General features: G+C 46.3%; 1 protein-coding gene across 6 annotated transcripts in view; it reads left to right on the top strand.

Moving 5' to 3' along the window:
* The window catches only part of ARHGAP32 (Rho GTPase activating protein 32), a 199,381-nt gene extending 179,504 nt beyond the window's left edge, over positions 1-19,877 (top strand). For all 6 annotated transcript variants that reach the window (XM_083588250.1, XM_083588255.1, XM_083588251.1 and 3 more), the window contains 10 exons: positions 129-273; positions 1,006-1,088; positions 3,104-3,211; positions 4,708-4,853; positions 6,363-6,564; positions 8,396-8,541; positions 9,151-9,225; positions 9,591-10,469; positions 11,182-12,209; positions 13,059-19,877. In XM_083588250.1, coding sequence (XP_083444376.1) covers positions 129-273; positions 1,006-1,088; positions 3,104-3,211; positions 4,708-4,853; positions 6,363-6,564; positions 8,396-8,541; positions 9,151-9,225; positions 9,591-10,469; positions 11,182-12,209; positions 13,059-15,305 — 5,059 coding nt within the window. In that variant the 3' untranslated portion in view covers positions 15,306-19,877. The remainder of the gene's footprint in view (positions 1-128; positions 274-1,005; positions 1,089-3,103; positions 3,212-4,707; positions 4,854-6,362; positions 6,565-8,395; positions 8,542-9,150; positions 9,226-9,590; positions 10,470-11,181; positions 12,210-13,058) is intronic.
* The last annotated feature ends 5,636 nt before the right edge of the window (positions 19,878-25,513 follow it).

Genomic DNA, 25,513 nt, shown 5'->3' with positions numbered 1-25,513 from the left:
CCTGTAGGACCACAGATTTTTGTGGCTTGAGGTTTGAGGCATTTGTTTCTTCCTGTAAACAAAGTCCTTTTCATCTTTTGAGTATATATTATCCTCTTTTCTCTCTCTTTATTTCCTTTTGTCTCCAGGCATGAGTTTGACTCTGAGCAAATCCCTGACTTGACAAAAGATGTATACATTCAGGATATACATTGTGTGGGCTCGCTCTGTAAGCTCTATTTCCGAGAACTCCCAAATCCTCTGCTCACCTATCAGCTCTATGAGAAATTTTCAGTAAGTGCAAGACGGGACTCCTATTTTTACTGCCTGGGCAGCATTAGTGTGAGTCACACTTCAAAAATATCTCCCCTTTTCACTGTGTTTAACAGTAGCTAAATTAAACTCCCATCTAAAGAACTGGCACGCTTCCTGTATATAATTGTTACATGAGTATTCATTCACAGTTCTTCCGGTGCAACTCATGACCTTATCTTTTGCACTTGATGTGCCCCCGGAAACAGGATCTGGGGGGAAAGCCTCAAGGATATCTAGAATTTCCAACGATATAGGTCAGTTTCTTCCAACCTCAAAGGGAAGCATGCTCAGTTGTCAGAGCAGTGCAGTGCACCAGATGAACTTCTATTGAAGAGACCAGGGTTCAAATCCCCTACCAAATGATGTAGCTCAGTGGGTGACCTTGGGCTAATCAGTCTCTGTTGCAGTACTGTTGTGAGGATTAAAATAGGGAACAACTGCACATACGCTTCCCTAACCAGTAGCAGTCAGGGTGGAATTCTAAAGCAATAAATAATATCATTGCATTCTAAAGTAGGATCAATACTTGCCTTGCAACGCCATGCTTGCTACATTGGATACTGAAAGTGTCCGTTCATTCTCAGCCTCATTGAACTGTGACTTCCATGCTAATTGCCATACTAGCAGGACAGCGTTCTGAAGCCACCCAGATAGGTGGCACCCTGCGGCAAATGCGTGGCATTGAGGTTTGTTGCTTTTGTTCCTTTCTAGGATGCTGTGTCTGCTGCTACAGATGAAGAACGATTAGTCAAAATCCATGATGTCATCCAGCAGTTACCCCCACCTCACTACAGGTTCGCATCATCAGCTCTTTCTCAATGCACATTCTTTTTTTATGTTCTCATACCCTGCTGGGTGCCTTTGATTGTGCAAGACTATGCCCCCTTTTCCATGCAGTTTTGGCAACACACCTCTGCCTCTCCCGGGACACAGAGACAGACCAAGACTATTCACGCTAATCTAAATTCACATTGTATTATGTGTGGGGGCCTGAGTTGATGTCTTCCTTTCTAAAGTGCTTTGCACAGTCAATGTGCAATTATATAATCATTCTTAAAAGGAAGGTTGACATTTTCTGTTCGCTTTCCAATTTATACCCCCTAAGATGGCTGGCATATTGAAGCAGCATTATTCTTGCATCTATCAAATTAAATGGTTGGGTGCATGCTGAAGGATTTGTATCTGCATAAAGTTGACTTCGACTTTAATTAGATCTGTAACAAGACAAACAACATATATTCTGCATAATTGTAGCTGACATTATGAAAAGCATGCTGTGGGAGGGGGTGAAGAATGGGGGCCGTAATAGCAGAACTGTCTCATTTTGTTAAGGAAAGGAGAGGTCATTAGATCTGCAAGGTATTTTAATGGAGGCAGGAAGGAGGCCCTGTAGAAACAAGAAAATCGAGGGTGTGAAATGGAAAGAAATTCCAAGAAATGTAGGTATGCCATCTTGCCTTTTAGGCAAAATTCTGCAAATTTGATTGCCAGTTAAGGTGAACTATATAAAATGCTAATGTAAGCATAAATATGCCTGACTATAGCTGGGACAGCAGATGTGCTCAGCTGCCAGCAGGGAATGAGGACAGCTCACTGAGTAGAGCTTCAGTGCAACCCACATTAAGGGCAGTAGGGAATGCTGGCAAAAATGAGTCAGGAAAGTGGTTGGGAAGCCTGCAAAACCTTTCAAGGCTTTCTCTGACTAGGCTTACAGCACTTGGCTGCTTTTAGCATCTGTGGGCATGCAGGATCTGTGGTGGTGGTGGCGGCGGAGATACAGTAAAACATAGAAGTCATTCCTTGGTAACTTGGAAAAGGCACCAGGCCATTTATGTGTTCCATACGAGAAGCTGGTTCCTCCTTTGTTATACAATGTACACGTCTTAATGTGAACAGGAGAAGATTCAAGTTTTCCCTAGGGTGCCTGTGGTTTTCTTGGCAGGTCTTGGCATGCTGAAACCCCCTTAGAATGAACTGAAGATAGTTGTTGCTGTGGCTCATTACGGGCCGCTGGCCTCCTTGCTCTGCTCCTAATAACCTCATAGACCAAGATAGCACAGAATTACCCTCCACCACCACTACACATAGCATTGTATTTTATAGGAAACCTATAATCAGTAACATGCCTAAGTTCCCCCCTTGCAGGGCCAGGTTTTGGCCTCCGTTAACTTAATTAATTTGACAGGCCAGGTTTGAGCCTTCAGTATATGTGCTGTATATGTGGTGTACTCGTTTTATTCTGAAGTCGGATCATCAAGACACCCTGTGGCTGTATGTGGTTGTATCCCTGGACCCTCTACCACATTATTCTTCAACAGACTATAGACCTTCAAATTACCAGTTAAACATTTCTGTTAATTATGATCCAAGCACAGAAGAAGAACCTGGTTGTCAGTATTCCTTTCTCAACACTTTAGCTGGAAGAATATTGCAAATGCTCCCTCTAGTGGCCACCAGAGAATGATGAAGCTTCAGTAAAATTTCCCTGAAGCCTGGTCGATGGGATAAATTAACAACCTTTCTGCCACAATGCAGTGAGGTGCGGAGCAGATGAGCATGTCTTTGGGGAAATGGTCTCACCAGCCATACTGGGACCTCTGGCAGGCCCAATAAGGCTTGTGGGTCGGTGGACTTTTCAGAATATTAGGTCTTGTTCAGGGCACATTTTTATAGCACTTCAGTTTGCTGCTAAACAAATCCATATCAATGCCATTCTTTTTTTCTGTTTTGCAAAGTGTAGGACAATATACAGTACTAACTTGTGTGATACGCTTGCTTTCACCACTAACAGCTCTCCTTCATTTTCCAGGACTCTGGAGTTCCTAATGAGGCATTTGGCTCACCTCGCTGATTACTGTGCCATCACCAACATGCACACAAAGAACTTAGCGATTGTCTGGGCACCAAATCTGCTGAGGTACCTTTTTTTATTTGATTGAAGATGAGAAATCTTAGCCAGGATAGTCTTGTGTTTCGTTTACACTCAGCATCCAGGACCTGCCGAGCTGAACGATGGTGGTGGAGGGGGCTTTGGTCCTCTTGATTGTGATGGAACCTTGCATGTTCAACATTGGACCTTTTTGTACACATGAAGCAAAGCAGTGGGTGAAGAAGAATCTGGAGTCCTCATACACAGAGATGTGCCTGGGACTCTGGGGAGCACGGCTAAGCTGGACAGGGAGACATTTGCCCTCAGCCCAGTTAGATGCATTGTGCAGGAAATGTCAGGTGATTGGAGAGAAGAGAAGATTGCTGGCGCAACCCAGGAAACTGAGGGGGCAAAGAGAGAATGACTTCCCACACCACTCCTTGTTCCCCCGAGGAGGAGGAACAAGAGTTTGCCAGCAAAGCTGCCTCCTAGCCAATGAGCATGTCAGCTGGCCCTCCAGCCAGTTGGGCAGCTAATCAGATTCACTTGCGTCCTGTAAGGCAGGGCTGAATAGGATTATTTTTTTAAGCTCATTGAATGCTCCAAGCTGTGAGCATCATCAATAAAAGGTACTTGCCTGTGTTTACCTTGCAAGACTTGGATTTCCCTCTTGGTTTGCACTGTCTTGAGGCATGGCTTGCCAGCCTCCATTACAATACGTATTGCTGAGAGCTGGTTCAGCATGTAGGCTCAGGCATGCAGCTTACACCTTTTAAAATATATATGGAAGCAAGCCCTCCTCAGGTGAACTATGCAGCCCTCCTTTGCAAGGGGCAGATTGTGCAAGTGAGGAACACTGTATTCACGTAGGAATTTACATAGATTCATAGACTCAGAGAGTTGGAAGGGACCCTGAGGATCATTTAGTCCAACCCCCTGCAATGCAGGGATATGCAGTTGTCCCATATAGGGATCAAACCTGCAACCTTGGCATTATCAGCACCACACTCTAACGAACTAAGCTTTTAATACATACATCACCATCTTACATATCATCAACAAGCAGTAGGAGAGGATGTTCAAGCCAGAGGCCCTAGGTTCTGCAGCAATGTGTGCGCAGTGCGGCTGCTTTTTAGACTTTTACAGTTTGTCTTTCCATCATTGGAAATACCCCCTTTTTCCAGTCTTTTATTGCAAGGATAAGTTTGCTTCCCTGTTAGTAGCTGGAGAATTCATGAGTCCATTAGCATCTTTCCATTCTCACCTAGACAGATATCTTTCTCCACCTGCAGTGCTTAAAGTTTTTTGCAGAGCAGTTTGGGCACTGTATGAACATTGCTAATTAGAGCAAAGGAGTTCAGAAAGAACCAGGACAGCAGTTGCAAAGAAAGTAGCCTTCTTTGTGAATGGGAGTCACCAAACAATGTTTGTCCTTGTGCAAGAAGGAGAGAAGCCTGTTGTGTTGTACATCAAGTTATTCTGCTGATCCAGAGTTCCCCCTGCTTGGTTGTTGCTAACATCTCATCTCTCATGTTTTTCCTTAGATCAAAGCAGATAGAATCTGCTTGCTTCAGTGGAACGGCTGCTTTTATGGAGGTGCGAATTCAGTCAGTGGTTGTGGAATTCATTCTCAATCATGTGGATGTCCTTTTTAGCTCCAAACTAAGCTCTGTGATTCGAGAAAGTGCAGGTATGTTTCCCCAGGGAAGAGACAGCAGGTTAAAATTCAAAGAGTTCCAAAACTTGCAAAATATGTATAGAGCGGCATCAAAGTGTGTCATTTTCATACTTCACTGCCTAAATGAAGAAATGCAGGCTTTTTGTTGTCTCTTATTATCCCTCCCTACACTGCGGGCTAATGATGCTTAACAAATTTATAAAATGGAAGCATAGGAAGGTGACCCCTGTTAACTGTCATGATCCATGCTGATCATAGCGCTTTAAATTCTAAAAGCTTTCATGACAAATTTTTGCTTCACATGACGTATACTCTTCTGATTTTACATGCTCTCTAGGGTATTGTGTCTAGTTTTGGTTCCCTTGGCAAAGGCTGGAATACAGGCAGAGAATAATAACTTTAAGATAACCAGTAATTAATAGCAGGTAGCATTATTACACAGGAGTTGAAAGGGTGGCAACTAAGGAGGTCCAGAAGAAAGCAGGCCAGGGCAAGGCAAGGAGTAGGGAAAACCGCACAACATGGCAATGCTTCTAGCAACTGGCTCCAACCACAGCCTGATGCAGCCTGGCCTCCCAACTGCAGGTGTCTGAATTTGTTCTACACTTGAGAAGTGTTGCTGTTTACAAGCCCTTTACTTAAGAGTCATGCAGCAACATTGGGCTTTCAGGTTTGAGTCAGCCATGGGTTCTTCTGTCTGCAACCCAACCCAAGGATTATTTGAGAGCATCCCCTGGAGGTGGCGTCAGTGCTTGCTTCAGGGAGCTCTGTCTACTCACCTAAGTTGTCAATCATTGGAAGGTCTGGGTCGCCATCAAAGGATTCGTTGGCTGAGGTTGCGCCTGGGCCCAGCATGACTCCTGCACACAGACTTTCCTAACTCATCTCTAGCAGGTCCTGCTTTCAGTTATACAACCTCCAAGAAATCTCTCTTCTGGAAAACAAAGTAGTCGGCATGCTCGTTAGTCTTGAAAATGGACTGTGGAAATTCAAATAATTGTCCTGATTATTGTACTGGCTTAGGTTTAATTTGTAGATAAAACTTGCACACACAGGTTTGCTGTGTGATGTGACAAGGAGCATTCAACGCCCATTAGGCAGTTTGCATTTGGGTGGCATGTAGGCTGACCAAATGTGTTTGAAGCAAATGGAGAACTTCAAACGTCCAGTTTGCTATGGCTTTAAAAGAAAGTTGTCAGTCCAGTCTTATTCCTACTAAAGCGTCATCTAAAGGGCAGGGAAAATAACATTATAAAATCAACTGATCAACTCAAAATCAACTCAAACCAAACTTATTTTCATTCTACAAGCAAGTTTCCTAATGCAACTGTGGTCCTGCATTCATCTTGTTTTCGTGCTTTCAAAGTACCAAACAGTAATATGATTCTGTTTTGGTGTGGATGTAGGGATCAGAGTGCTGCACTGTACAAATCTCTCTCCTGAACTGCTGCACAGGTTTGTCGTTGCTTCTTCCCCTGGTGTCTTATCTTCATCTGCCCTTGTTTTGCATTTTTCTGGCAGGTCACAGTTCCTTGTCAAGGCCGAAATCCCTGCTGGTGTCTTCGCCCTCCACAAAACTGCTCACCTTGGAGGAAGCACAAGCAAGAACTCAGGCCCAGATAAACTCCCCAATCGTGGCAGACAGCAAGTACATTGAAGTGGGTGAAGGACCTGCTGCTCTGCAGGGGAAATTCCACACAATCATAGACTTCCCATCTGAAAGGTAGAGGCAGTTTTCTTTAGAAGACATGTGTCCATCGTTACTGCTTTTAAGTTACAGGACTGACTTGCCTAGGGGAATTGTTGCAGCTGACTGTATGGCTGCTGTGCATTGCCTTTCTAATGATCACTTTCAAATAATCAATAGCAGAGTTTGCTGGGGGTGGGGGGAGTTGCCTTATACTTGGTCAATCTCCAGGGTCTTTGTTGGCTGTTTTGTTGAAAGATTCTTAAGTATGTCAGTTTTAGACAGTTTGTGATTGCTGTTTGTTTGTTTGCTTATGCCGCTCAGTGAGTATATTTTATATTCTGTAACTTTTTTTATTCAATTAGCGGTTGGTGGTCCATTGATAAATTAGATGTTGATTTTTCCTAAATATTGGCAAGCTTTCCAGAGCTCTTCCTGGATTGGAGGTTGCAGAACATTCTTTTGACAGGACGATGCCTCCCCCTGAACTTGATTGGCAGGGTCTTCAGAGCCTATTCTCTCCCTGGGGGTGTAGTCATCCCACCTCCAGAGCTACCCTGCCTATGGCTGTGTTTGGTTGGGTAGTTTCTTCTCTGGTGAAAATTCTTGTTGTTGAGCCTTTTTCAGTCCCCGTCCCCCCCCGTTTCCAATTTCTTTTTTTCTGAGCTAATTTGAGAATCCATCACTGCTTACTTTTACCATCAACATAAGCCCACATAACCCACAAACCACCCTTCCTATTGTTTTACTACTTTGCCAGTCAGTGATGATGGGACCTGCAGTGGTGGGTGCATGAAAAGAGAAGAGGGGAAGGATTTTCTCCCTTCCCATCTCCCTAATGTCCTACATAACAGTTTGTTAGCACAAAGCTCATGAGAGAGAGAGAGTTCTTGAGAGTCCCTTGGGATTCAGGAGCAAACATTGTTAATCAGCTTGTGCAACACCACCACTGCTCCCATTGCTTGCCTGGTACACTTACTAGGGGGTCTGTGGGGGGGGGGTCTGTTCATAAGCATGGGGGGCTTTAAAAGCTTGCCTCTCTTTGAAGTCCTTAAATTAATCTCTTGCATGAATTTTGCCAGCACTTGAAGCTCTAATCTTGATGGGTCACACATCTACTGGGGGTTGGTTTGCTCCTCTGTTGTAAATAAGAGGGCACCAAACGTGGAATGGGCAGCTACCAAAAAAGAAAAAAGCTGACACTTTCTCCCTCCCTTTCTAGCAATATCTTTGGCATTGTGTGACATCCCTGGGGTGTGAATCTAACCGTTGCCTTTGTGTCCTGCTTGTGGGCTTCTTTCAATGGACGTCTGGGTGGCCATTGTGAAAACAGACTGCTGGACTAGATAGGCTTTTGCTCTGATCCAGCAGAACAGCTCTTACTTACTTTTAGTATTTTTATACCATATTTCTGAAAAAGGCCATGGTTGTTTATAACAGATCAAGGTGAGGGGGGTGGAATCCCAACAGTGAGACAGGATAGGGTCTTCTCAGTAGTGGCGCCTTTGCTGTGGTTGTCCAAAGACCTGAGCCTAAGAGCAGGAAGGGGTAAGGGAAGCAGATCCTTCTGTCAACCTGCCCTTCACCTGACATTTTTGCATTGGGTGCTGTCAGCACTGAGTTGCTCAAGGTGGATCACAGATACAGTTTTAAAGTCTGGTATTCTTTACTATCTCCCTACCTTTATTTGCCTCTATCTATCTATCTATTGGCTTTTTATGCTTGCCTTTATTTTGTAAGGGATGTGCAGCAAAGTTACTACCGTAGATGATTTTCTTCTTCTTTTTGCAGCCAGGTATGCTTTGCCACAATTAGAGATTTCTCACAATCTGTTAAGTGCAAATTCCTTCTTGCTGTCTCACTTCAGAAAGAGACCACCCAGTAAGATGAAGAAATCTCCTGTTGGCAGCTGGCGCTCCTTTTTCAACCTGGGGAAGTCGTCTTCTCTTTCCAAACGGAAGCTGCAGCGCAACCCAAGTGAGCCCTCCGAAATGAAGGCAATAGCCCTCGCAGGTATGCGGACCTCTTAGCCAGGGCAGTAGAGATTCTAAGCCAGAAACGATTGCAGCGTTGACTTTGACTTCATGTGGAATGCAGGGAAGTCAATCAAAGAGCAGCTACACTTGTAGTTTTAATCTTGAACAGTTTGAAAGCTGTTCAGTACTGTGATTCAGATCACCTCGATGTTCTAAGGCAGGGGTCAGCAACCTTTTTCAGCAATGGGCCGGTCCACCGTCCCTCAGACTATGTGGTGGGCCAGACCAAATTTTTTTTGGGGGGGGGATGAACGAATTCCTATGCCCCACAAATAACCCAGAGATGCATTTTAAATAAAAGCACACATTTTACTCATGTAAAAACACCAGGCAGGCCCCACAAATAACCCAGAGATCCATTTTTTTTAAAAAAGGACACATTCTACTCATGTAAAAACACGCTGATTCCTGGACCGTCTGTGGGCCGAATTGAGTTGGATCCGGGCCCCAGGCCTTAGGTTGCCTACCCCTGTTCTAAGGACTTTTAAAATAAAAAGTGTCCCCTCTTATGGAAGAAAAACAAATATATGTGTCTGAGAATATGTTCCCATTTATTAAATGCATGAAAATGTTTTTTGTTATCCAGGAGGGCGAGGAGACAGTGGGACCCTGCGCTCAGCTAAGAGTGAAGAGTCCCTCTCGTCTTTACATGCTATAGATGGTAAGATGGAAAAAGGTCTTTGGTCTGATTCACCTTTGTGATGGGGGAGGGAAGTTGCTTGTATACATTCCTTAATAAGCCAAAACAGCCTGACTGATTTTAGCAGCAATTCCAAGGAATTGCTGTACCTTCAGAAAACCGGCCCAGAAAATTTCACAGCCGTTCTAGCAGTTCTAGAAAGAATAACTAGGATATAGTTTGGGGTGTGGCAAAGGAAGAAATGATCCTGACTCCAAACACATGAGACCAAACTTTTGAGCACAATCTTTATTCTGGTTACAGAGAAGTGGAAGAAAATAGAACATTGCTTGTAGTTTATATACCTGATGACTATATTAATGGGAATCTGCTCTCTTCTTTGCTAGGTGAATCTAAGCTGTTTAGACCCCGAAGACCAAGGTCCAGCAGTGATGCGTTGTCTGCTTCCTTTAATGGGGAGCTCCTGGGAAACATGAACCGCTGCAATTCCTATGATAACGTGCCGCATGACCACGAGAGTGACGGGGATGAGGGGCATATCCACGTCCCAGCCCTCATCTCTCCAAGGTCAGCAGAAGACGTTGACCTGAGCCCACCTGAGATCGGTGTGGCTAGCCTGGATTTTGATCCCATGTCTTTTCAGTGCAGCCCTCCCAAGGCAGAGTCTGAGTGTCTCGACAGCAGCACCTCCCTGTTGGAGTCAGTGGACTTTAATAAAGATAAGCAAAACACCTTTAAGAAGGAACTAGACTCGGGCAGCCAGTCGCACACCCCTGGCAGCGCCACCAGCTCAGAACCAGTTTCCCCCTACCAGGAGAAGACCATGAGTCCTTTCTTCACTCTGGACTTGAGCCCAACAGAAGAGAAACCGTCCAAACCCATAACTTTCTCTGAAAATGTCGCCCATGCCTTCTCCCCCAAGATGGGGCGAAAGCCATTCAAGTCTCCGCCACTGAGTTTGTTGGAGCCAATCTCCTTCACCATGCCCAGCCACATGCCGGATGTTGTCATCGGAGGGGGAGCAGGGAGTGCAGGTCCTCCAGACTGGGCCAAAGGGATGTCTGGCACCAGTGAAGCCACAAGCAGGTCCCCACCCCACCTGGTGGTGTCCCCCTTGAAGGCCACTGAGGGGAGAGCAAACGAAGGATGCCAGCTGGAGTTCCAGAGTCAAGGAGATGCTAAGAAGCCGGAGCTTCTAGAAGAGGTGGAGCAACCCCTGAACAGCAGCCAGAGTAAGCCTGTACCTTCTGCACAGACACAGCCAGGTACAGTGTGCTTTCCTCCATTCTTTCTTTAAATTCACAAGCGACCAGCTCTCTCGCTTCTCTGCGTGCCTTTAAAAAGAGAGGGGGGAAAACAATCTGGTAATAGAAATCCAGAGTGCGTGTCTTCCAGAGCATGTGGAGGTTGCTCGGGTCCTAATAGGAAGCTTTGAAGGAACCCAAAGCTTCTCTGCGGCCTCCTTGCATCGCAAAAAAAAAATGCTTGAATATTTTATATATCCCTATATCTTTCCACTCTTTCATAACGTGAAATGATCTCTTACAGTCCTTGCAAATCAATATGCCACCTGATAAACTCTTTTATTTTTAACTTTTAAAAAATAATAAATAATAAATAAATAAATCTGGCTACACTTGAAGAAGGGACCTTTTTTTTGGCCAAAAGTAACCTGAAATTAAATTGTACACAAGATCCCATCAAAAGGTTCTGACCTTTTCTTTCTGCATTATCTGCTGCCTAGCTTTCTAGGAATGCAACAGGAAACTTTAGACAATCTCTTGCGCTTTTCACGCCGAACTGCTGTCCTGTTTGCATGTATGACAGAAGATGCACTTTGTCACGCCAAGGAGTTGCCACTGTGAAATGTTGGAAGAATCTATTTTTTTATAATGGTCTATAGGAATTTCTCGCTCTCCTTACAGGATAAAGTAAATCATTCTCTTCTTTTTGTTTTTCTACTCTTCCTCCCACTAGGAGCAGTTGCCCTCGACTCCCCCCAGGATCCTGTTCCAGTCAATTCTGTCTCTGTTGTCCCTCCTCCTCCTCCGAAAAACGCTGCACGCATTCTAGCCTTAGCCCTGGCAGAGTCTGCCCAACAAGCCTCTGCTCAGTCCCAGAAGAAGCCAGATGTTCATTCTGACTGTGCCGGTGCGGCAGAGACTGAAAGCGGAGGAACTGTAGAAATGTTCCATCCGTGTTCTGGCATCGCTCCAGAAAAGCTCCACCTCTATGCTGCTTTGCCAGAGAACCAGCTCACTTTTCAGGCAGCTGCACTTGGAGAGCACCACAGAAGTGGGTTACCTGTAGACCAGGCACCTCAAATCAGTGGCATGCCTGAGGGCAGCAATCACTTACATGGCACACCTGGAAATCGGGACCATCCCCTCCTCCCTCCTGAAGTGTCTGGAGATGTTCACAGTGGCACTAACATGAGCTGGGACCACACCCACTTCCACCCTTGTATGTTGGGAGACAACCACCACCTTGCTCATTCTGTTACGCCCGAGGACCAGAAACACCCTCCTCCTCCTCCCCCTCCACCTCATCATCATCATCTCTCTGCAAGAGGAACAGTTCAATCAGAACCACCTACAGCAGAGATACCCATGGAGAACCCTCATCTCCACACTTGCCTCCCTTTGGACAAGACCCAAATTCATGCCAGCAAGCTCCACTTTCCTGTCTGCACAGCAGACAAAGCCCAGTTCCCTCCTGTCACTGCTGGGGAGAAAGCAGCTGCAACCGTCCTGGCATACATGATGATAAAGAACCAGACGGCAGCAACAGAAATGGATCCTGGAGTAGTCAGCCCGAATATTCCTCCTCAGCCGACCACAGTCACCACCACCACCAGCAACACATGGGGAGAAGCACCGCTCATGGCTGCTCAGCACGCTCTGGCTGGCAGCCAGCAAGCTCCAGTGCACAGACCAGGGGACCATCAGCCAGCTGTGGGGCAAGCCCCAGCTGCAGCTACAAAAGCTTCCAGTGGCTTCAGTCAGGTAAATAATCCACAGGTTCCTCTTCCACCCTCTCTGCCCAGCCTGGAAGTCTTAGGAGAATAGATTATGCCCATCGTGATTAATGGGGAAAACCTTGGGCAAAATCGCTATTCCTCAGCCTTCACCACTGTTTACCTGTCTCTGCTGGCTTTTAAATTTGCTTTCTTCTCCTCAAAGACAGAAAATGGTTGGATTTGCTCAGCAGGGTGAGATGGGGTTAATAACTTTTTGCCAGTTGCCAATGAAGTTCCTAGACATAGCAAAACTTTGACAAAGAGGTTTTGGGGAAAGTCAGCCATAGAGAACGTCAGCTTTCAGTCGGTTGATGCTTGGGGTTGTCATAACAAAGGAAGCAGACATGTAGCAGCCAAGCTGAGCAGCAGGTGGTGGTCTTTCTTTGCCTGCTAGCTGTAATTACTTACAGAGGGGTGGAAGAAATTTTTTTCCTTCCATAGACAACAACTGGTGCCTTTGGATTGTGATGTGCTTTGAGATAGAGCTTTTCCAGTCTCTAGCTGGTTTCATTTCCTTTGCCATGGTAGTGGTGCAATCCTGTTGAAAGGCAGCAAAGAATGTGCAAGCTCTACTTAAGATCCAGATGTGAACTCTTGCTGTGCTTGGAGAGCAGAGAATACTGCACCGGCCAGCCAAGGAGTCATTTGCCCATATTGCCAGGCTTGTGAAGGAGACCTTGTACCCACTCCCATAAGCTCAGCAAAGAGCAGGGTCAGTGAAGTTGTTCCATTCCAGCTAAAGAAACCAGTTCAGCTTGTCACCAAAGTCTGTCTCTTTCCTGCTCAAGCGTGTGCTGAGGTCACAACTAACGCTTGCTGTTCTTTCTCACACCAGGTACGAGGAGACGGACCTCCTGAGAAGCTGCCCGAGCCTAGATCAGCTGAGCCAGCCCCCATTTTCGTCACCGAGGGCAGTGCCACGATCCAGTGCACTTCTGCCACCCCTCATGTCACGCTTCACCCAGGCCACTTGGAAAAGCCTCGAGAGAATGCCAGGGCCCCCCCACTGCAGCTGAGGTCTGACTCAGTCCCAGCTCAGACCTCCTATGGATTTACACCTCCGGTGCCACCCGTGAGGACGATGGAGAGTAAAATTGCAGCAGCCATGCATTCAAACAACGTGGACCCCATGAATGCTGCCAGTTACCACTCCTTTGTGGCTGCATCCACGCTGGCGCCACCCGTGGAGGAAGCTCCGCCCCCACCTCCCCCTCCGAAACACACCTCTCTTCAGTCTGCCTATTTCTCCCACTCCAAGCCAGAGAGTTCCCCCGAGCCCCCCGTGTCGGAGAACTACGTGCATCACAAGCCGACATCCACCCACCAGTACAGGGCTGAAAGCATCCCTCCCCACCTCTACCACAGCAAGTCTGAGCAGCACCCTGGCTACCCCTCGCTGTCGGAGACCCCCACCTCCATGGGCCCCAGGTACAACACCTACGCCACTCAAGGGAAGAGTGCGTCCGTCCATCACGCCAAGCCTCGCAGCCGAGTGGAGTACTTGTCCTCCATGAGCCCCACCATGAGGAGCACGAGTTACGTGGAGGAAACACCCCCCTACCCCTCCATCCGGAGAGTGCACTCGCTCCACGTCTCTGCGCCCTCTGCCATCCGGTCAGTCCCCATCTCCCGCACCGAGGTGCCTCCTGACGACGAGCCCTTGTATTGCCCAAGGCCCCTCTACCAATATAAGCCATATCAGCCCCACACAGATTACCATGTCACTCAGCTGCAGCCTTACTTTGAGAACGGGCGGGTTCATTACCGGTACAGCCCCTATTCAAGCTCCTCCGGCCCCTCCTGCTACTCGGCGGCCGACGGTGGGTTTTATGACCTGGACCCTTACGGCACGATGAGGCTGAGGCCGCTGCACCCACTCCCGGGCAGAGACTTTGCGTCCTACTCCCGACTGCAGACCAAGAGTTTGTATCGCTGTCCTGGCCTGCCTCCCTACCCCCGGGGTGGCCTCGCTGGACACCTGGCGGGCAAGGAGCACAGTTTCATTAGCAGGGATGTGCCGCCTGCGCCTGATGCCAAGCCCATGTACGTCTCCTGGGACTTGGAGGACATGGAGAAGTACCGGATGCAGTCCATTCGCCGAGAGAGCCGCGCACGCCAGAAAGTGAAAGGGCCTGTCATGTCCCAGTACGACAACGTCGCCCCTCTGCTGCAGGACGAGCTGAGGACTGTGGACGTCGTTCACCTGCGCAGCAAATCCGATCCTGGGAAAACTGGACTCCTCACGGTTGCTGATGGAAAGGAAGGGAAGTATCCGGGCAAAGTAGCGCCCCCTGAAGGGGAGGAGCGCTATTATGTGCCACATCCGGAACCGGACGTGGACAGAGCCCATTACCACGGAACCTATGGGAATGGGCAGTCAGAGAAAGTGTCGCTCCCTCAAAAGCAAAGCAGCCTCAGGAGCAGGAAGCCACATGAGGCGGGTTGCAATTCGTCTGAGCACAGGATGCAGCTGCCCCATGAAGCCAGCCACAGGCAGCCACTGGAGTCTAAAAACGGGCCCCCTTATGCTGACTACCGACCAAAGGGCCACCAGGAACCACCAGAATCCACTGGGTACCAGCACTCCGGCGGGAAGTACGCCCCAGCCAGCCACGATGCCTTGAGACTGAACCACAAAGAGGTGAAGCTGGCAGAGGACAGGCCTGATATGGAGAGACATCGGGCCAGGCCGCCTGCCGCTGCTGAGAAACACGCCCGGGACTGCTTTAAAGAGGGCGAGCACTATGGACAGCCTGCAGCACCACCCCCTAAGCCGGAACGGAGCCACAGCCTCCGGCTTCAGCACCCTGAGAGCATAGAGCGGGACGCTGCCCTCATCTACCCGTACCAAACCCTTGGCAAGCGCCAAAGCACTATGACGGTGGTGTCCCAGTACGATAACTTGGAAGACTACCATACCATGCCTCAGCACCAAAGAGGGGGTTACGCTGCAGGAGGGGGCTTGGTCCCTCCCTTGGCTCATCCGCATAGTAGGACTTACGCCACAGCCTTGGGCCAGGGAGCATTCCTGCCCACAGAGCTCTGCCTGCAGAGGCCCGAGACTGAGATCCATGCAGAGTGAGCTCCAGGGCAGAAGGTATAGAGTGTAAGCAGCCTCTGCTGGACAGTGGACTGGTTTATTTTTTCAGTGATACACACACACAAAGTACCCCATTGAAGCAACTCCCTCTCCATTAGCGCCCCCTCAGCTCCCTCCCCTCCAGCCCCCATGCCGCTTACTGTTTTTTATATCGTAAATGTATAGTTTTATCTCACATGGTCTAAAAAGTAGGTTGCAGCAGTCTTGCAGGCTTTTGTTAACCTCGAAGACAAAAATCAGTCTCCAGGCAGAGCAGAAGCAGAGATTGAGATTCAGGGGTCATGCTGTAAATGGTTCTCACTTTCCTTAGATTTTGAACAGTGGCATTTCCCATAGCTTTGACACTTTGCTTCAGAGCCCTGTGCATGATGTATGTATTGATAGGATGATGCAGACATTTCTTCTCCAGGTAAACTTCCCTTGTATGTGATCACTAGAAAGAGATTTATTGAATGGCAAGATTTAGTAAATATTTTAATTTGGTTCTTTTAGGCTTAATTCACCAAACTCTGGGAAAAGACTATTTCGCATTATTTCTTCCCTTCTGCAATCCCAGATTTTATTTTATTTTTAAAGCAATGGTACCTTTCTGCTTAAAATGTTCTTCCAGTGCTTCTTAGACCCAACCTAATAAGAAATATGTCCATTGATAGCAGTAAGATGTGACCCTACTGGTAGCTGGGAAAAAGATGTTGCCCAGGTAAATTCTTTTTTCTTAAAAGGTAAAGGTAAAAATACACATAAGAAACTACTTCATCAAATATTGAGAAATCCAGGGTGGGGGTCTGGGGAGAGAGAAACTCAGCATTGATATTGTTGTAAATGGTGCTTTGGTTTGATAAGCGAGAGCTGCATTTCTTAGCTTCTTACAGCAAGTGTGTTTCCTATAGCAGACCCTTTCTGCTGGGTGAGTCTAACTGAAATGGTGAAGTGGCTTGGGCTCTGGCCCACCGCCCAGGAATTTCAACAAGGCAGGCCTGCGAGAGATAAGCTGTTTTAACCTCCCTGCTACATATCATTCCATCATCAGTTAACAAAGTAAATCTGTAGGTTCTGCCTGGTGGTTCCCTGATCATTGCTGGTTCTCTATGAGTCGTGACAAGGGCCTGGGCATGTAAGTGTGGATTTAGTGACCAAGTCCTCCACCATATGCACCTCCCTCATCATGTCAGTAAGGCAAACCACTCTGTGAATTTAGACTGCTGATTCTCCACATGCTGCCGTTGATGCATCAGTGCATTGTTCTCTCCCATGTTTTGTTTTTTAAAAAAGATCCCCGTGGAAGCAAGATAGCGTATTAGTTTGCTTTTCTAGTGAAGTTATATGAATATGCAGTGCTTTTAAAACATGTTGTCCTTGCTGGAACAGGAACCAATAGATGCCTCAGGATTCCCACTTCACCTTTAAGAGTCAGAGCAATGAAGCCTCTTGCCATGCAGCCACCATGGAAACACGTGACATTCCAGTAGGCAAGACGCAGTGGGTTTTGCTTGGTTTTTACGAACTTGAAATGAGATGCAGAATGTCCAGAGCCCATTCCAAGGTGCAGTGTGTTTTCTTGGTCTTGAACGACGAAACTCTGTAGCAGGGCTGAAGTCCACAAGAAGTATCCCGCGGGGGCATCTCTCTGTCCTAGGCCCTTTCCGCTAGCACCAGAAGAAAGGAATTGGATCAAACCACCTTGGAACTGAAGTTTTTGTCCAACAGCATTCCATCTTTAAAATGATAAGAGAAATATTTTACAGGGCACAAAGCACTTCTCAAAGACAGCTTGTCATTTTGTTCTTTGGATTTCCCAACTTTGTCTGGGGTTGTTACAATAAGAATAGCTTGTCTCTCTTGGTTTTGATTATTTCCATGATTTGGTAATTCTTATTTTAGGGGCATTGCTCCTGACTGTGTTAAATATAAATTTAGTGGCCAGAAAACTCACTGTGAACCAGGTTTACCTCAGCCTCCGCCCCCTGCCCTGGTAAGGAAGTTCAACATTTTTTGTTTTGCAGTTGAAAGGAGAAATCTCTAAATAGGACCATTCCAGTTTGGCAGTTGTATGGAGCAAGCTTGCTTTGCTTTCTACAAGCGATCAAATTAGCTGTCCTCCTTTGTGCAGACTAGCAGAAGAAGCCTTGCTGTGGCCTGCACAGACTTCCCCCAAAGTCCATTTGATTTTGGCATCCAAGTTCTTCAGCCTCTTGCAATGGCTGTGTTGCTCTCTATTGAGGTTCTGTCCAGAGTTCCAACAGGCACATCCCATGTTGAGAATATTTTGAGGTTCAGGTAGCGAGGGCTACAGGACAAGCCTCTGTCTTCATGAAAGCCTTAATTTTCCTTGTATCCTCTTCATATATCAGCCTTACATTATCTGCCCTCCAGGTAAGATCAGGACCAAGCCAACTTCCTGTAAATCATAATACATTGTGGCAGCCCTAAGCAAACACTGAAATTTCCCTCAGCTCACAAATCTCATCCCCCTGTAGAGATAAAGTGCCCACACAGGTTAGATTTTGAATTCTACCACTTTCTGTAATTCCCATAACAGTGCTTAAACAGCATACTTGAGTCTCCTTAGCCAGACCATTTTGTCAGAGCAGTTTCAAAATCATGACATTGAATTTTATCACCCCTCGCTTAATCCACTTGGCTCTGTTTATGTCTAATCACCAACATGACTTGGAGGCTGTTGGTCCAGAAAGTGTTGTGCAATGGTGTGGCAGTACAGCCTTGAGTGTAAAAGGAAGCGATTAAATTCGGAACTGTTTCCTAAGCTTGAAGGAGCAGTGACAATCGCCCTCTTTCCCTGTACATTTTTGCCACTCGAGTAGTTGGTACCTTTAAAAAACAAAACAAAACCCTCTTCCCCTCACCTAAGAAAGCCATAAAATTAACTATGCAGTCCTTCTCATGTGCTGTGGTTAATTTTGGGACTCTCTAACCATTAGAGAAAAGTCTCTTGCCCCATTCCATGTTTCTGTGTGTTTGAACCCAACCACAGCTCTGCTCTCACCACAGAGGGAATAGCAAGCGGGAAGGAAGTGGTCAGGTAACCTCTCATACCAGTGGAAAAGTAGAGGAATGCCTGCAAGGGAAGACAGGCTAAATGAGGAATTCAACTTAAATCAGCCATAAATTCCAGCCCTTTGTCACCTGTAGCAACCTGACCTTTGGCCTCACCTGGCAGGTTCTTGCTCCTTTTTGTCACTCACTGCCTTTACCTTAATTGCCATTTGCTGAAATTTCAGCAGAGCTTGCTTTTTTCCACCGTTGGATACCCAGATTTGAATTTCCCTCGCAGTTAGGGTGCATGCGTCTTAACTCCTGAGTTTCCCTGTCTGTTCAGAGGGGAATTAGGTCCTGCTCATGATAGGCACCTTGAGCAGATCTAGCAGGTACTTCTCACCTTCCTGGTTACTCCTTAACCCTGCTTACTCCCCAGTCTGCACCTGTTTCCTCCTGCTCCTCCTCTGTAAAGTTCTTCCTCTTGCTGTCCTCGCTTCAGCGTCTACTGTACCCCCCACCCCTAGTGTCCCACCTCACACATCTCCACTCTTGGCCCAGATATCATCTTGTCCTGTCCAGCTGGGTAGTTGCAGAGAGGCAGCAGCTACCAGCCACACTCCCCTCAAAATCAGGTTAAAATTTTATGCAGAGGACAGTGAAAACATTGTGCCTATGTCTTTGCAGACAAAACTGGGGAGGGGGCTTATTCCTCAGAGGGGGGGTGGGTCTCATCAAGAATTGCACAGCCGTGGCAGAAATTGCCACACAAAGCCAAAACCCACTTTGAACTCTGATCCCTTTCGGAAGAGCGAGTTTTGGGCCCTTGCATACTCTTCCCCCATCCCACCCCCAGTTCACCTCCTTAGGTACGTTGATGACAAAGTGTTGACTGACTGCAGTGCGACATTATATGTCAGGGAACAGAGTGGTAGGTTCTGGGTTTCTGTTTTCCTTTCTAAAGGTGGCTTCGGCATGACATTTTCTCCAGACCCTTGTGCTACGGAAACTGAGGCAATGGGCATGGAAGAGTTTAACATGTGCTCAGTAACTTCAGTGTCTTCAGTAAGTTTTCTAGTGCGTAGTTCCAGTGCAAAACGAACAAGAAATGGTTGTTGTGCCGTTTATTTTCCTGCTGTGGAAAACTTGAGTCATTTTTGAGCCACATGAGAGAACCATCCCAGGGAAGTCTTGGGTGATCTCCAAGTGTTCTCTTCTCTTTAATTTATATAGTGTCTTATTTTTTATTCTCTCTTCTTCTTTTTACACTTTTGTGTGTGAAAACTGGTGTAAAATGTATATGCCGATGAACTCATGCTCTTTCATGTAAATATTTTGTGGCACTCCCACCCATTCCTTGTAAATACTTAGATTCTCATTTTCTCCACACTGTTAAGGGGCGGGTGTGCTCGGTTTATTTTTATTTTTTATTTTTTAATTTGTACTGTAATGCTATGATCAAGAGTTGAGGTGTCTTGTGCTATTAAAACAAACAAACCTAACAGTCCCACAAAAGTCAGATGTACAACTCAACAATTAATGAAGCCAGGTTAAAACCTACTTGGTAGTGTCTGTGTGTTTGTCACTCCATTGGTGGGGATGGGGGTCAGCTGTGGGGACCTGCAGTTCGAGTGGCACTCAGAAGTCCGTGGCAGAAAATGCAGGTATGCTGCAAAGCTACTGCTGGTAGATGGTTGAGTAGCCATGTACCTGTAGCCTCAGTGAACTTAGAAAAGAGCCTTCAGTGCTAGGGAAGCTGCTCCTTCCAGAGCAGGTTGCACTCTGTCTTCCTGCCAGAGTAGAGAGGCCCTGTTTAGGGGGGGGGGAATGTACTTTGCCCAGACTACCACTCCCTAACAGGTAACTTCATCCTCCAAGGCAACCACTGCCTGCTTTAGGCTTCTCCTATGCATCCTTCCACCTGGCCATGATAGCCTCTGATGCTCAGAAGCCTTCAGGAGGAGCCTTAAAGGTTTGTGGCCTTTTATCAGCCCAACCCTTACCTGCCTGCATCCTGTCCTGGCTGGTTTCTGGTGTGGCTACTTGTGAGCAAGCAGCCAATCTGGCAGCTTCTTGCCCAGAAATGCGTAACTCTGAAATGTCCATATTTTTCCTCACCACCTTGGCAAGAATTCTTACGCTGAGAAGCTGTTGATCATGTGCAGTGTGTTTTTATTCCTGCTCAAGTAAGTTTGACCTTCAAGGGGGTTCTTTAATAGAAGAGCATTAAATAATCCCATCAATCCTTGTTTTCATCCAGGAAGGCTTTAAAAATAGCACTACTTCCCAGTGTGCAGCAGGTGGCTCTGACAATGAAGCACTCTTGGGTGGGAGGTACGTCTTGGGAGCAAACAGCCAAATCCTCACTGGGCAATGACTGGCTTGCGATGTGCAGTATTCACACATGTCCCTTTTCCTTCTGCAAAGATCACAAAGTGGCCACCCCTGGAAAGAGCACGAGCCTCCTCTCCAATCCTCACATGGTCACATCTGGTTTACAATTCCAAGAGCCAAGGATATACTCTGGGTAACAATTTAATTCAGCACACACTGAAAATGTCAATGCAAGTGGCAATCAATCTATATAGCTATCAGTCTGGTGGTTTGCAAGGTGAAAGACGGCAAGTCACCACCTTGAAAAGCTTACAATCCAGAATTCAGTGCTTTGGAGACAACAGAGGAAGGGTAGTGAAACTAAGGGCAGAATTTGCACAAGCATGCATTCATTTTTGTTGGAAAAAGAAACCCAAGTGAAACAAGCGAGGGGGTTTATGTTGCCTTGTCCTTCAACCCTTCCTTTGATTTGATGCAGAGAACCCTTCTTGCCAGAACTCTTTCTTGCGGCCACCTTCTTAATGTTTGCACCCTTTCTTTGGATAATGTCCCAATGTGCACTCCATCGCTGATCTAGGGAATTTCATATGAAGATAATTGCTTGTCTCTAGAAAGGGAAACATTGGATGCAGAGGCAAATCAGTTTGCCTCTAGCTGTTGGTATTCTATTGTTTTTCACTGTAGCACACTGGGCCATTCAAATGGGCCATGAAATGCACTGGGTGGTATCCAACTAAGTCATGTTCCAATTGAAATCAGTGGGCCCAAGTCATGTCCATCTTAGAACTTAATAGGTTTACTCCAAGGGTGATTTAGATAGTTGGCACTATCTTCTGGGACATCAAATTCACCATCGCCTTTAGCTTCCTGCCAAACTACAGCATATTTCATAAGGATTTCATAGAATTGTAGAGTTGGAAAGGGACCACAAGGGTCATCTAGTGCAGGAATCTTTCACCCAATGTTGGTCTTAAATCTACGAGCCTGAGATTAATAGTCTCATGATCTCTGTGCATTAGCAACCAGTTATTTTCTTTGGGTAACTGTCTAAAAGAGGATTTGATGGGAAAAGCACATGGTAGGCTGCAAGTGGACTGTATGGAAACCTGATGCAATAGGGCAGTGTAAGCCCTTGCTTGACACAATAGATTTCATGCAAAATGTAAGATTAGTGATAGCCATAGGAAGCAAATTATGGAAGGAAATATCACTTCTAGCATGCAAACTACAGAAGGAGAAAAAAATATTGCAGCTTTACCCATAATGTCCACTGGAGGGTGCAGTTACTCTCTTAAAAGCTTTGGAGATGCATTATTTTGAGTGCTTAAGGCCCCCAGCCACTCATCACTCCGCAGAATTCGTTACAATTTTAAGTGTATGTTTTAACCCGTTCTCTAACTCCCCCTTTTTTGCTCTCTGCTTTGTAGTGAGCCGTCTTCTTTCTGTTGGCACTGCAGGTCTTCACTTTCGCTGTTATCCCCCCCTTTTCACTCTCCCAACTCTCTGTATCACTGAAGGTATATGGAGCCATCGCCCCTGCTTTCTCGGTTTCCCTCCTGAAGTGTGTCTCTGCAATCTCATTTCTCAGTTCCTCCTCTCTCCTGGTTTTGTGCACTCTTTTCTGCTCCAGTGTATATAGAGAGAAGAGAGAGAGGGGGCGTGTTCTTTGAACCCCAATCTCACTGCCTTCAGCTTGACCAAAAACAAAAAACAAAAGGAAACGGGAGCAGTGTGGGCATTCTTCCTACATCTGCATTCACATTTGAATGATTTCGGTGGGCTTTAGATATTTCAACAATAGATGTGGGAAACTGCTGCAAATATTGAATATTATGGACTTCCCCCAGAAAGGTGGAAATACATAGGAAAGGGATGTGAAACAGCCCATCTCTGTGCATATTTGTTTCAAACACCTTTGCCCTGCCTTCACTTTGGAAAGCAAACCTTAATTTAACAGTTTTAAAATGCAAATTACATAAATATTACAATGGGGGGTGTGGCAACACTGAGAGCAATGGATTAAACCCAATCTGTGACCAAGAAGCCACATTAACATGGAAGATTTTGACCAGCTTCCAGAAGGTCATTAAAGGGGGCAACAGTTCCCTCTGTGTTTGCACCAAAGATCATTCATAAGGGCAGGCTGTCCCCAAGAATCTGCTGGAACACAACAATGTGAAGGGACCTTCGTAGCCTTAAGAAGTTCATCTCCCAAACGGTGATAGCTGTAAAGTGTTGCTTATAGTTACATAGACAGTTTCAAATGCATCTGTGAGCAAGGAATCACTACTAATATTTGCACTTGTTTCTTTCCATTGGGACATAAGCCATGTTTAGAGCTGCTCATGAAAACCCACAATGAATTGTCTGCATGAAGCCTTCTGTGCCCCCAGGTTGCTCTTCCACTAGAGTCATCTCTGTCCTATTTTCAGCACATTCAGTACAACTGGGCTGGGCAGACTTAAGGCTTGCAAGATCTACTTGGTGGTGGTTCCTTTAGAACAGGCATAGGCAAACTCAGCCCTCCAGATGTTTTGGGACTACAATTCCCATCATCCCTGACCACTGGTCCTGTTAGCTAGGGATCATGGGAGTTGTAGTCCCAAAACATTTGGAGGGCCGAATTTGCCTATGCCTGCTTTAGAACTCCAAAATACTCTTTAACTAGAGTCCGGTGCAAAATGGTGGCAGGAGAGGGAGCAGGGTAGCTTCTTAGAAGTCAGGGCACATCTAAGCACATGCTCAGCCCAGGAACTTTCTTCCAGTACTGGACCTGAACCTGCAGCCCTGGCATACAAAAACCCACTCCTGGTTCCTGCACACAAGCAAGCTGTTTGGTATTTGCTATTTTAGAAACAATTGGGAGGGAAATCCATGCTGATTTACTGCAAATTACTTTGATATGTACTCATAGACGACTCCTGCCCAGTGCCCACTTCTAAAGTATGGCATCTTCCAAAAAAAAAATTTCCCCAAGCAATGCTGTTAACTTTTTACCTTCATAGCCACGCAACACACCTCTCTATGGGTGCCTTTGTGTGAGGGATTCAAGCATCTAACACTAGGTTTGTGCAATTAAAGTGCTCCATTGCCCTAGCAGAATAAAGAAACTTTGTTTTGTTTGTTTTGTTTTTAAAAAGAACTGACTTCTTGCTGTTTGGAAGGTGATGAGAGGTGAACGAATGACAAATGGGATGACATGTTCAAATATAGCCATGTTCAAATATATAAAAGGATGTCACATAGAGGAGGGAGAAAGGTTGTTTTCTGCTGCTCCAGAGAAGCGGACACGGAGCAATGGATCCAAACTACAAGAAAGAAGATTCCACCTAAACATTAGGAAGAACTTCCTGACAGTAAGAGCTGTTCGACAGTGGAATTTGCTGCCATGGAGTGTGGTGGAGTCTCCTTCTTTGGAGGTCTTTAAGCAGAGGCTTGACAACCATATGTCAGGAGTGCTCTGATGGTGTTTCCTGCTTGGCAGGGGGTTGGACTCGATGGCCCTTGTGGTCTCTTCCAACTCTATGATTCTATGACATGTAAACACCCTGCAAGCAAAAATCAGGACGGATGCTCCTTGTTCCGTAACCTCCCATCATTGTCCTATGACACACACCCCAAACAAATTGGAGCAAATTTTCAACAAAAAACGGATGTAATCTAACCACAGCACAAGCTTTGTGCAGCAAACCAGGACGAATGCTGCATAAATGGCATTTGGAGGAGCCCTAAGATATGATAACAAACTCAACCTTGAGGAAGGGTGGGAGAGAAGAAAGGAATGGTGCAGAGTTTGGTATAGAAGACAGGACAGGGATGAGGGTGGAGACAGACTCATGGCGGCTGGGCCTCTCAAAAGGTGCCAGCTGAACAGAAGCAGCTCCTATCCAATACACAGAATGGCAGCGTTAATACTTGGTGCATCTCAACTGTTCAGAGTGTTCCACACACAATAATCTCATTAATCTGCACCATCTGGGTTGCGGGTGTGATGGAGGGAACTTCAGCCTCTGCCAAAAGCACAGCGATCACATGATCCAAGGTCATTTCCCAAGATGCAGAAGCTTCTGTCGCAAAAGGTGCTGGCAGCCCCATTCATCTCAGAGTGCTGCTGTCTGCTCGCCTGATTAGTTGCTAATGCGAAGGGCAATCTCAGCAGTGTAGGGTCGTGCGTCTTTTACCTGGAGTTTGTCAAAACCACGTCCTGGATTGACGATGTATAGGATCAGTTTGCAAGGGAGTCAATTTCTGAGGACTGGGTCAGCAAACCATTTCAAGTCGCTGAGAAGGATGGTGTCACTTGCCGGGTGAGATGATGAAAGGTGCTGTCAGGATGCAGACGTGTCCTTGCTATTAATAAGCATCTCGGCTGAGGTGGTTGGAGATGATGAGTGTAACATCACAGTTTACAAAGAGGCGTTGGGTGTCTGATACAAGCAGCTTCTTCGTCACAAGTGTCACATGGAGATGGCTATCTTCCTCCAAAGCAGTTCTACAACTTGGCCACAAGGGGTCAGGCTCCAAGGTACAAACTAGACACAGTTCAGATATTCAAAATAAAAAATTATTTGTTTCATCTACTCCCTTCTCTTTCCTGGCTGCTTCTAACTTATGTTAAGTGAGAGGTTCTTGTAATGGATTCCTGTATTATATCCAGTTTGGCCCAATCCTATGCAAGTTTATTTTGAAGTATGAACCACGGTTTAGGATTTGCTTGCAGCCTTAACTGGGACACGCCATATGTATATTTTAGCTTAATACAACTGCCCCACCTCAGATCTTTGAACTAGGGTGGGCTAGAGGCTGTGACCCTATGCACACTTAATAGGGAGGGAACCCTTTCGATGCCAGGCCATATACTT

The sequence above is a fragment of the Podarcis filfolensis genome (genome assembly GCF_964270895.1).
Source record: "Podarcis filfolensis genome assembly, chromosome: 15".
Classification (NCBI taxonomy): Eukaryota; Metazoa; Chordata; class Lepidosauria; order Squamata; family Lacertidae; genus Podarcis; species Podarcis filfolensis.
This window is presented reverse-complemented; position numbering and strand designations above follow the sequence as displayed.